Source organism: Salvelinus alpinus, chromosome 4 (genome assembly GCF_045679555.1).
Source record: "Salvelinus alpinus chromosome 4, SLU_Salpinus.1, whole genome shotgun sequence".
In the NCBI taxonomy this organism is placed as follows: Eukaryota; Metazoa; Chordata; class Actinopteri; order Salmoniformes; family Salmonidae; genus Salvelinus; species Salvelinus alpinus.
In genome coordinates this window covers 53,672,255-53,685,387 of record NC_092089.1, presented here as the reverse complement: position 1 = coordinate 53,685,387, position 13,133 = coordinate 53,672,255, and the positions used below count along the sequence as shown (strand labels likewise).

The window sequence follows — 13,133 nt, the reverse complement described above, 5'->3', positions numbered from 1 at the left end:
ATGGTGGTGCTCTGAAGAGGTTTTTCCTATGGGCTTTCAAACCATGTTTGCTATGTCCTCTTAATGAGAATCATGTGTCCTTGTCAGTGATAGCTTAATGAAGTTGTTTTTTATTCTTTTTTTGTAGCTGTTGCTTTATTACCTTGGTTTACTTACTGTTTACATGAAAACTCGACTTCACACTTGTAAGTGTTATGCTCAAGATCTAGAGACAGACCTGGTTGAAAAATAGCAGAGAAAAGATGTGCACATGTTTGTTTAAGGAAGTGACTTGCTGGTGAGTAGCAGCACAGTCTGGCCTGTAGGGAGAGTGTGAATATGGGCCTGCACAGGAACACTCTCTTTCCCTCTGACTCTTTCCAGCTCCCAGAGATTTCATCACCGCCTGGAGAAATGTCATGACTCGTAGTCCACGTGGCGCATGCAGCGGAGGGGAGAGAAGACTGGAAGCAGGGGAGAAGGGAGAGGAGGGAGGGCAGCTCAGGTTTTCCCCATTTTCACGCTCCCTCTCTCAAGTGCTGACAGTCACACGGCGAGACTTCGCTGTACCCAATTCAAACACTCATCCAACTTGTCTCTCTCCCTCCATACTGTCTTCATTATCCCCTTTCTCCTCCTCTTTCTCCAGTGCCTCATAGTCATACAGTATGCATAGATCAACATGTGAATTGTTAATGTATTGGGTTTCCCTAGTTCCAAATGGCACTTCTTTATACAAGCGACAAAGTGGCTATATTCCTCAAAGTGTGTATTTAAGTGTATTTCCCAATGTTATGTAATCAAGGGCACCGTTTCAAGTCCTGGCCCATGTCTAGACCAGCAAAGTCCAGATTCCAAATAAAAGAACGACTTGTTACCAAAATGTCTAGGCATTACGTTTTAGCCCAGGTACACGGTATTACATTTGGGCATAGTGATGTGTAGATGATTTCAGTCTACCCCTGATATAAAGGCTGGCAACCAGTGTTTTGCATCATAACTCTGGCGGCTTCTGGTCCTCACCTCAAACCAGTGAAAATGCAGTCATTTAGTCCAATTCTTTCCAGTTGCTGTTCAATGGTAATTAGTGGTTGCCCAATATACCAAGGCTGTGAGTAAGGGAAGCCCCTCGGAGGCCTAAAACACAGCCTAACTGCTCCTCGGGGCACAGACGAACAGCCATGACTGCCTCTTGTAGAGCAGTACATGGTCCTGTTCAGTAGGGACAAACCGGAAAAAAAAGAAAAACGCTCTCGAAATGAAATGAAACAGGGAGGTACTATCCGAACTTGTCCAATAAGAAATGCTCATTTTCATATCTGTTGCGAAACGTTTCACTATGGCGTTCGTCAATGAACACAATCCGGGAGTCTGCACGGAAGAACAAAAGGCATCTTTCATGTTTTAAACAAGAGGCGGCACCAGATTTAAAACACAATAAATGACAGTCTTCGCAGCGAACGTACATTTACTGTAGCTGTTGCCGAAGACATTACACAGCCAGCATAGATGTCAAGGTGAAACGGCACATGTTCAACCAGCAGCACATATGCTAAGGTTCTTCATGTCAGTCTAGATATACTCTATCCATATGTAGTACTTACTATAACACTGTGTGATGGGTCTAATATTCTACAGGTGTTGTCTAAATCTGCGTGCCCTGTGCGTGTCTACGTGTTTCCTATGGTTTCTTGTCTCAATGTATACCTGAATGAAATTCCCCGAGAGGGTCACGTCCCAGGTCGCTACCCCTCAATGCAAATATAATTCCATGTAATTCCACTTTGGCAATCATTAAATTCTATCATAATATCGGTTTCTTTGGAAAAACCCATCCATCATGACGTGGTGGTCTTTGGTGTAAAGGAAGGTAGAAGATCAGGTTTGGATTTTTCCTGAGCATGCCTTTGGAAACCATGTTGTAGACGTTGGACATAACTGTGGTGAGAGGAGGGGAGCCTGGTGAAGGGGGAGAACTGGGAAGGTAGTTGGGGTAGAGCAGAGGACCCTCCATCCCGTTAATGGGCGCTGTGGTCTGCAGCCAGTAAGTAAAGTGGAAAAGTGGCCGCGGGGGTCAGGACGTGGTACATCATCGTGAGAAGGGGCTGAGAGGCCTGTGGGAGGAGGTCTGCACTGTAGCGATCTCCAAAAACAAATGATGGAATTTTTGATCGAGGAGCCAGAAAGCAAACCGGTGGGGGTGAGAGGATACGGACAGCAGAGTGCAGTCAGTGTACCCCATAATCTGGAGGTTACCACGAGTGTGCGGCTGCGGCAGCGGGCTGCAGCTCGGGGCCTCCCCAGATTTACGTCTTCATCCTGCAAGAGGGGCTGGTGGAGAGCGGTATGGTGGAGGAGACGGAGCTAGGAGCTGAGCATGATGTCACTGTTACAAAGGGACGTTTCCTAAACAAAGGGGAGCCTGTGTGTTTGGCAGCCGGGATTAGAAAAACACCTCCGTTCATTAAGTAGGAGCAAGAGGAGGACTTCCGTGATAGCAAATTGAGCGGTCACGAAGACAGAAATAATGGCACTGTAAAGGTAGCAATCATTGTTTTGAGTAAATGTTTTTCAATCAGGTGTTTGTCAGTCAGTGCTCTTGGGGTCATAGCGTGTACTGCAACGCTTCATTAACTGATAGGTTAGAGACACGGTGTCTCATCATGTTGTTCAACAAGTTATTTTAAACTGTTGTGCACAGCAATGGGATATGTCACAATCACCCATAGATGTTGTGCCTGTCCAACCCTGAGCCAAAACCCCAGTGTTTGTGCAGGTTTAGCCAGCATTGGGAAGGTCGGTGTGGGAGAGAGGTTTGAGGAATGAGTGGCTCACGAGAAGCAACATCGGCAGTGATGCGGAGGCCCACTGGGCCAGGATGGTGGTGGGGGAGGAGGCATCGGATGGGCTCTGGGACTAGTCTCACCTCACAATACCCCTCCTCCTCTCCCTCCACCCAACCCCAGGGCCACCCGGGCCCTAATCAGCAGGAAGCAGAGTCTCTCTGGGGGTAACACAGCCGAGACCCAGCTGCCTGCCTGCCTGGTGACTCCCTGTGCCCTCCCTCTCTCCCTCTTTCCTCTGCGCCGCTCCCTACGCCTCCCTACACCCTTCCACCGCCTCCCTCTCTCCGTCTGCCCTCATCACATCTCTCTCTGCATGTGCTCTCTCTCCCTCCATCTCCCTCTCTCCCTGTCCTCCCTCCCTCCCTCCCACATCACTAAACACTCACCCATTCTCCATGATTGCACCACCCACCGATCGCCTGCCACTCATTTCTCATAACAGCAGGGCACCCCAGGGACTACAACATGCCCTATCACCCCTATCCAGCCTCCCTGGGGACTGCACAGGATGAGTGAAGAAAGAGAGAGAGAGAGAGAGAGAGAAAGAAAGAGATATGTGCACCCACATCCTACACACGGGGAAGAGATATGATGAAATCCTGTCTTCATTTTGCTAACGTTGTGTGTGTGTGTATCAAGCATTTACCTGACCTTCTGCATTAATCGTTCTCTGCCAACAAACTTCCAGTCAGAGGCTTGATTCTTATGAAATTCCCCAGAGATTCTAATTCACTCCAAATGTAATATTAGAGGTGTTGAATCATTGTTCCATAAAAGCAAAAGTAAAAAACAATGTGAGTGGGTGAGACTATGTGTGTCCCTAGAGCAGCTGTCATTATGTTCATCTGAACCATTGCAATATTACAGTTGTTAATACCTCTTTAATAAAACACATTTCCAATCGAGTACTCTATACTGAATAAAAAATGGACTCCAGCACCCAAGTGATATCGGCTCTTTCAATGAATCTTTCCTCGATTCCTCACATCCTCTCTCCTTCCCTCCTTCACAAAAGGTATTGGAGTAGAAGATCCGAGGGGAGGGATCTTGGACCCTCTCCAATACAGCTGAGAAGGAGGCGAGGAGATAGGTTCTGGGGAATCAAAAACGGGCCTCGAAACAAAAAGGGCCTCGATGCTTGATGCTCTCAATAGACATTCATCAGGGTTTATGCAGGCTTTAGTGTGAGTTTCTTTTCACTTCACTGAAGTATCCGTGTAGTAAGACAGTAACTCATCAATACCATCACCCACCTGGGAAAAGCTTCCCACACATACACACACAGGATGCTAATTCCCTACTCCTGACTCACTCCTTAGACCCCAGCCTGACATACAGCCCGAGTCACAAAGTGGTATAAACTAAACTAAATCAAGTTCAGTTTCACCTGCCAAAACACTGAACGTTGGTCAAAGTCTCTCAGTGCAACAGAGTACAATGTCAACAGTGCACTTTTATGTCGTTATACAAAGGGTTTGAATGAAGGGGTGTAATTACTTTCATTTAGAGAGAGAAGCTGAAACTTGACAGGCTATGTCTACAACACCTTGTTGGGCGCAACAGCTGTTGTCAGACTTGAAACTCAGCACGTTAAGTTGTTGAAAAGATCTATTTGGAAAACGGGCTGCAGTGCTAACAACACATGTTGAGTGTTTTGGAGAGATGTAGGAACCATCAAGCTGGACCAAGAGAAGACGGTTTGCTCAGCCCTTCTAATAGGCAATGTGCTACGCTATACTGTATTTGCTATGTATTTATATATAAGCTATGTGTTGTTATATTTATTCACAGTACATATATAATGACACACACACAAATCCCCCCCCCCCTTACACACTTAGCAGCTTACCAGGGTCCCCACCTTGAGTAAATCAGCGTGACGGCCTTAGAGAGAAAGGAGCTCTGTGTTGGGCCGCTGTGGTGAGAGTGACGTGAGCTCTAGAAGCATTGCCAAGCACAATAACGAGAGGTGATGGTCCTGCTCCATGCTAATTGTGTCAATATGTGCAACTGCTAGCCACAGTGACCTCTTACTGCAGTAGGTTGACTCCTGGCTTCAAGGGACATTAATAATAGAGAACACGCGTACGCGTGTATGCACGCACCGGTGCACCGGTGCACACACGCACGCACGCACGCACGCACGCACGCACGCACGCACGCACGCACGCACGCACGCACGCACGCACGCACGCACGCACGCACGCACGCACGCACGCACGCACGCACGCACACACACACACACACACACACACACACACACACACACACACACACACACACACACACACACACACACACACACACACACACACACATATTATTGAGAAGGGTACCTGTACGACTGGATGACCTCCGGACGGAGCTTTGACTGCCCCGCGGCTGCCCTCTGTCTCGTAGTGGGCACGGTGGTGGGACTTGGGCTGCATCTCGATCTGCAGACTGTACGGGCCAGAGCAAGACGGCAGCTGCCAATCCAGGGCGGGCAGGGAGCTGTGAGGAAGAGGGACCGTGCTTGGTATTGTGTGGAACATATAGATAGTATTTATAATATAATAATATAAATCAGAATCTACAGCATAGCTTGGTCCCAGCTGTACAAGCCATAGCCAACTCTTCTGTAGACATCATGCGATACATGGACACATATGCATGGCATGACAATGAACGAAACCAGAAAGGAGTTGGATAAAACACAAACAGACAGGACCACCAGGCTACCTACAAGCACGCACGCATGCACAACGACGGATCCATTTCACTTAAATACAGATCTCTGTTTCCCTTGTTAAATAATGTCCTGATCCTTTCCATTTCATCATTGGCTCTAATCTAATCAATTGAAGTCCTAGCCTGACGTACGTAATTCCTAAAGCCTGGGCAATAACGGCTCTTTTGATGAAAACTAAATGAAACTAAATGAAAGAAGCATGAGGTCTGGTTAGTCTTCTGTGTGTTTTTTTTTATATTGCTGTGACAGGTGTCGATAAGTGGACTCTTAGAAAAAAAGGGTTCCAAAAGGGTTCTTCAGCTGTCCCCATAAGGAGAACCCTTTTTGGTTCCAGGTAGAACCATTTTGGGTTCCATGTTCCAACAAAGGGTTCTCCTATGGGGACAGCCAAAGACCCCTTTCAGGTTTCAGATAGCACATTTTTCCCTAAGTGTGTGGAGGGGGCATAGTCATTTCAGCAGCACAATGATACAACATGCCTAAAGGCTTAACATAGATAACCTAGGTGCATTGGTGGTATCATTAATAGAAGTAGAGCTATCACCAAAAATCATTGAATCCCACGCAGTAGTTTAGTTTTTAAACAAACAACTCACGAAGTAACCAGACAACTGTCTGACAAACCGAAAGACCATGGTATCTCAGAAAGTGTCACAGCTGGCCACTCATAACATCATTGTTCAGATGCCGCCAGGGAATTAGCCTATCTTCCCATGTGAAGACTGCAGAGATATTGAACCAAAACAAACATTTGCGAGACAATATTTCACTGCGCCGGATGCCTGTGAAGCATAAAACCCCTGACCTTAAGGCTGGCCATGAAAAGCAATCTCCGGCATCCTCTTGGAACTTTCAGGGTGTTTGTTGACCCAAAACTAACTGATTTCCCCCCTCTCAGGCTTTATCTGTTCTGGCCGAACATTACATCATGTTTAGTGGCCAAAGAGAAGAGGGGGCACATGACAGCACAGGGAAGCCGGTTGTGTGATTACCCCACCAACTGTTTCCTTGAGCAAGCTTGTCACCATCACTTCCTGTCTCTGCATTATCTTAATCAAACATTTGATTTCCAACAGGAAAGTGTGCCAGGGCAGGAAAGAGAAAACAGAGAAAGGGTCGCCGTGAACTGAAAAGGTTGCCTTGTTAAGAAGGGAGTCTGTCTGTGTGTGTGTGTGTGTCTATCCGTGTGTATTGTTTGTGCGGGGGTTTCTATGGTAACAGGGCACATGTGCTACACTACTCCTCCCTGCGAAATATGATTTATGAAATGTTTTGTATCTTCAAAGAGAAGCCCTCTTGGACACGATACAGTGACTACGTTTCGACTGCTGCCTTTCTCTGCGGTCTATGAAGACAAAAACAATTTGGCACTTGCAATAAATAAACATGTCTATATTTGGAAAAAAACAAGACAAAACCTGGGATGGCAAAATAGCGGTGCAAGTGGAGGAACTGTTTTGTGGGAAAAAGGAGTAGACCTTGGGTTGGATGTTAGTCCATCAATCTTTTGAAATAAGCTCCATGAGCGTCATTGTCTTTTTCAAGGCCTAATAACGCTTAACAATGCTGCCTTATGTTCTAAGTGAATTCCCTGGCGCCGTCAAAATTACTTTGATTTAAAGTGTTGATAATTAATGATTATACAGTACAATTAATTGACCTAAGTCTTCCCAGTACAGCAATATTTTATTTCCACCTACCTGAGGTAGGGCTTTGGCTTGGACCAGGAGTAGGGGTGCTGGGGCACGTCTAGGAAGCCCCCACAGTAGCTCTCCTTCTTGAAAGGCAGGCGGGAGATGTGGTCCTCCTGGAGGAGCTCGCTCCCAGGGCCCATCTCCTCTCCTCCCGGCTCCGTCTTCAGGCTCATGGTGGGGCTGTGGTCTAGGTTGGTCTTGCGGGCCTTGACGGGGACGCCCTCGCCCATGTCGACCAGTCCGTCGGTGGTGAGGGCGTTGATGGCTGCCACGATGGCAGAGTTGGTGTACTGGTTGGTGTTGGCCAGCCAGCTGTCGTCTGTGACACTGACTCTGGGCGAGCCGCGCGGGGAAGGCGTGGACGACTGGTTGGGCGAGTAGGTTGGCTGTCTGTAGGTCGTGCCGTTGAAGCTGTATTTTCTCTTCCCCACGCCAACACTGCCACCTCCTCCGCTGCAAGCCGGGGAGTTGGGCCTGGAGCTTCCACAGGGCCCCTGTCCCACCCAGCCCTCTTCGGCTTGGGCCCCGATCAGAGGGGAGGTGGATGGCGAGTGGCGGGGGGAGGTCGAGGGGGGGCCGAGAGGAGCGTGTGGGCAGGAGAGGAGAGAGGACGAGCTTTTCGGAGAGACACAAGGAGACTGCCATGGCGAGTTCTGGGATGAGTTGTCATAGTTGTAAAAGCCAGACTCGTAGGACGACGCATCCGAGTTGCAGCTACGTGATGACAAGCTGCTGGCCGGGCTGAGGCAACTGGGGTCGCGGTAGCCATCGGCGTTTGGCAGCGTCAGGGTCACAATGGAGTTGAGCCCCCGCTTGTGGTGGACGATGTGGTCCATGCTGCTGCTCTCCTCCACCTCCTCCTCAGGGTACTGGTGGTAGGCTGTAATCTCGATGCGAGGACTCTCCAGGGCCGGGGCCCCGTTAGGCCTCAGGCCGTGGGACATGTAGTAGCCCTGGGCTGGGTTTTGGTTGTTGTGATCGTGGAGACCGTAGCCTGTCTGGTGGCAGGAGGACACGGAGATAATGGGGCTGGACTGCAGTGTGTGGTACTGGGTGGCCAGACAGGGATTTCCCATGCCCAGTGGCAGGGACAGGCTGACGTTTGGAGTGTAGCTATATGCATCTGGAAAATACAAACACACAAGGGCACTGTAAATATAGGCCACCATAGAAACATTTTTTTTTACAAAGTTGATGCTTTACAAAGTTGATGCTACAAAAATGCACCTTTTCTCACTTCTAAATCCAAGACTTCACAAACAGTGTTTTTCATGACGTGTTGGTAACAATTTACTTTAGGTCACCTATGTATTCATAACGCCTTGATAAAAGCTATACTACAGGTTATAAAACATAGCAGGCTAGCAGATACCCACAGACGTCCAGTCATTGCGCTAATGCTAGTTAGCATTAGCGCATACTGGACACAGAGACATAAACATGGTATCCACGAGTTCATCTGACTTTGGGGGAGTAGATAATGGGCTGCATTGCCAAAATCCCAAAATTATCCCTTAAACCCGACGTCTATTGACCCGATCAAGGTCCAATGAAATGTGTGAGATATCAGCAGATTGTTAACAATGCGTCTGGAGCTGTGCAGAGATCCACGGTGTGCTCTCTGGACTATAGGACCTCCTCCAGCAAAGCAGTGATGGATACCTTATTTGATTGATCGCTTCACTCGCTGAGTGAATTAGGGCTCGCCCATGTTGAACGCTAACAGCACTATGCTTTGCTCTGAGCTCGTGATTAAGTTTACAGCTGCTGAGGCATCACACACATACAGAATACATGCTCAGACACAAATGGTTGGACACACATTCTCACACACACACACACACACACACACACACACACACACACACACACACACACACACACACACACACACACACACACACACACACACACACACACACACACACACACACACACACACACACACACACACACACACGTATACTGCACACATAAACACAAAGACATACAGTACATACACACATTACCTGCCACACACACACACACACGCACACGCACACACGAAAAAACGTTTACTTTAACAATTCACACAATTGCTACAATATAATGATTTCTGTCTGATAAGGGTCATTTTACAATCTCAAATGAACACCAACCAAATGTTGTGCAGTGTACTAGAGTAGGGCAATCCCCTTCCAGCTTGTGTGCTATATTTGTTAACCACAACTCTACGCAAACAGCACATCACATGAAATGATGAACCTGTCATGCACCACAGAATACGTGGGTAGACTGTCTAAAATTAGTTCACGACAGACTATTTCCAGAAACAGTGGCAGGTCAAATTCTAATTGTATTTAGTAGTTATTATTTAATTTTTTTTGCTCAATGAGGCAATTAACAGTGGTATGAAACGTTATAGGCGCACAAACGTACATTAAAGCACATTATGGTGGAGAAAGCAGAGGAAGGGTATGCAAATGTCAAATGTTCTTAGCAAAAGGGCCAAAGGGCACTAACAAAGCTTGCAATAATAAGGGAAGCAAACATAACTACATTATTAGATCTTCTAATATCTGTAATCATAATAAATTACAAGTCTAAATGCCACTATGTCAATTATTCTGCTACGCAAGATAGGACAACAAAACATTTATTGTCCTATACTTATTATAGTCTAAGTAGCCTATGTATTATTAATTACACACCAAAAACATGAAAAAAAGCACAGGAATAAGTCAGCTCTGACAAACAGATGAAACTAATCACACGAGGCTCAACTGCATAATGTAAAACATACACACAGAGCAAAAATAAATCACCCAAACAGTTTGAGCTACCACAAGTTCAGGAACACACATCAACCCCTATCCAGAGATCCGTCACCACCCACCTCTGTCAGGCCTGTGGCCACACTCTCCCCTTTGGCTGTACTCAAACAAAAAGTTGAAGTCAAACTCTGGTTCTTCACGACGGGAGCTCATCTTTGCCTCAGCTTAAGGGTGATGAGAACAGCCTCCAACACCTCAGCTCCAACTTTAGTCAATCTCTGTCTGTCTGTCTTGTCTTCTCTGTTTCTCTTTAGAGATGCTGTTCTTTTCTTTTGCTCGTTCCTGACAGACCCTCCACTTGTGCCGAGGATGCCGATCTCTTTCTCACTCCACCTAATGTGACTTAGAGGAGGGGTGGTACACACCTACTGACTACAGGGCTGACTGCAAGTTGTTTTTCCCTCTTCTCTCTCTGTGTGTGTGTGTGTGTGTGTGTGTGTGTGTGTGTGTGTGTGTGTGTGTGTGTGTGTGTGTGTGTGTGTGTGTGTGTGTGTGTGTCTGTCTGTCTGTCTGTCTGTCTGTCTGTCTGTCTGTCTGTCTGTCTGTCTGTCTGTCTGTCTGTCTGTCTGTCTGCGTGCGTGCGTGCGTGCGTGCGTGCGTGCGTGCGTGCGTGCGTGCGTGCGTGCGTGCGTGCGTGCGTGCGTGCGTGTGTGTGTGTGAGGCGCACACTATGCCTCAGCACACTCTGTTTCTAACACATGAGCTACATCCACCCACACACATCGGGACTTTCACTCATTTGTGTTATCTCTGCCAATCTCAAGCTTTGCATTTCCAGGTTGCGTCTGCTGAACACTGAACTAACAAAGTGACAGATAGCAAATTAGGGGTGAGAGCTCTATGGAATGACGATATCTCAAATCCAAGGAAAACAATCACTGACGCTGTTTCGGTGACTTGCTTTCAGGACTTTTTTATGACAGTAAGTAATCACATCTGCAAATTCATGGCACTATTAATACTGTATACACGTTTGCCGTTTAAAGTGCCTCACATGGCATGCTTTTCTCTCTCGTCACCATATTCCAAAATGTTTTCACTCTGGTTTTGTTATTACCGTCCATAAATCCTTTTCCCCTGCACATGGGACCAAGTCAATCTGTATGTCTCTAAATACAAGCTGGTTTCATTCACACAGATGGTGGGGTTCTGCTAGGCCCAGACAGAGTGAACCTCAGGAAGAGCTAGGTGGTCACAGATAAAGTCATCTGAAGGCTCAGAAAATCAGAGGCTTCGCGGCTTGCAGTCAGTTATCACGAGCACCTTTTCTTGTGGCTAAGTCACCGTAGAGAGAGGGGTTGCGTGTGTGTGTGGGCATGATGGTACATGCTACCATACAGGGTCACAGGGAAAGGAGTTTGACTGTATGTCTGCAATACTGCAGTTGTCAGCAGACTGGTGAAGCAGAGTGGTTATGCATTTACCCCAGCCAAGCAAGCTACACACAGAAACACACACACCAAGCGTGCACGCGAACACACACACACACACACACACACACACACACACACACACAAACGCACATGTGCCTGCTATTAATTATGAGTCTTACGAGGGACTGAAATGAATAAATAACACAGCCCCCATCCGTCCACGTCTCGAAACCTCAAAGACAAATTAAATCCCCAAACCACAAAAAGTCCATGACATCAGCACTGGAATACTTCCGTAGTCTAGGCTACTTCATGAATTAAGTGTCAAGGCAGATAGAGCACCGTCAGTGAGGTGGATGGTCCAAGTATGTGTGCATGCATGACGCAGATTTGTCAAGGTTGAAAAGCACCACCATGAAAACATACATAAATATTTTCAATCAACATGGTCAAGTAAACACATCAAAATGTGGGCTGTGAATGATTGATTATTGATAATAAGGGCATTGTGAAGCCTGGGGAAAAACATACAAAAACCAAAAACAGCGTTCCTTGCACTCAAATGTCGCCTACACATTGCTATAAAAGTGTCACTCGCGCACTTCGGGCTCTGGTTATCATATGGATGCCCCCTCACCGCGTCAGGTATAGCGCGATACGCACAGCATAAATTGTGCGCTTAGGAGACGCCTGTATTGAAAACACCGACACCTATTGGTAGCTGAAGAAACATTCCCAGACGGTTGCAACTATTGTAGTGTATAACGTCATAATAATAAGCATGATTTCATTGATAGCAACTCACGATTTGAGAATCATTAAAGTAAACATGACACAAGCACTCCAGTCAGATAATAACATTTGAACATTGCCACGTCAAAATTAACGGAAAATTAACAGTGAAACCGGTTACCTTCTTCTGCAGACTTCATCTCGGTAGCGAGAGAGTTGAGAAACTGCAATCCTCGTTCCTTTCCCAAAGCCGCTGGGAGGACTGGTCCAAAGTTGAATTTGGAGCTGAGTCTCAAACAGCTGATATCCTGCATTCAACTTGCGATTGGTCTACTTTTGTGGTTGTGATGGTTGACAATAATATCACAGGTAGTATCATATGAGTACTGCGAGAGAAAAAAAACTAGTTCAGACTGTAGAAATGTGCAGTAGTCGAAACAAAAATAAAACGCATTATTTGTCAATAAAAAAGTAAACTCGAATGCTGATTTGATATTAATTCAAACACTTTCATCCACGTGACAGCACTCCAAGAGAAACTGACATGGAAAAGAGAGCAGAGTATGCGCAAGGGTTATCTTCACAGCCCTTCTCACACACTCGGGGTTGGTCTGATGGTTAGATGAGTTTTGCTGTCGTTTTGTTATGCTTTAGCCTAATTACGATTTCCAGAGACTCCCGGTAGCTGTGACACAGGGCTTGTCAGAAGGGGCTGGCTCCATCCCTTTTAAAGCTGGAAAACACCTCCTGTTCAGCGCGCCGCCCCTCTAGGAATGACGTTATCGCTGCCTACAAGCTCCTTTCTGGAGGACTGACGATGCTTGGTCGAGTGCGCCAAAGAGATTCCATTGTTGTATACGTGGGAGGGAGTCGGGAGGTGTTTTGAAAATCCTCGACTATTTATTTGGGTCTTTCATTGCTCACCTTTCAGGTCACTTTGGGCAGTTTTGAATGCAGATAGCCTA

General features: G+C 46.8%; 1 protein-coding gene across 3 annotated transcripts in view; it reads right to left on the bottom strand.

Moving 5' to 3' along the window:
• The window catches only part of LOC139573953 (nuclear factor of activated T-cells, cytoplasmic 1-like), a 64,315-nt gene extending 51,421 nt beyond the window's left edge, over positions 1 to 12,894 (bottom strand). For 2 of the 3 annotated variants that reach the window (XM_071397967.1, XM_071397970.1), the window contains exons 1-3: positions 12,350 to 12,894; positions 7,257 to 8,373; positions 5,162 to 5,318 (exon numbers count right to left, since the gene is read on the bottom strand). In XM_071397967.1, the coding sequence (XP_071254068.1) occupies positions 5,162 to 5,318; positions 7,257 to 8,373; positions 12,350 to 12,482 (1,407 nt within the window). In that variant the 5' untranslated portion in view covers positions 12,483 to 12,894. Of the gene's footprint in view, positions 1 to 5,161; positions 5,319 to 7,256; positions 8,374 to 10,125; positions 10,633 to 12,349 lie in introns of those variants that run through there. The other variant, XM_071397969.1, reaches the window with a different exon arrangement.
• Between the last annotated feature and the right edge of the window lie 239 nt (positions 12,895 to 13,133).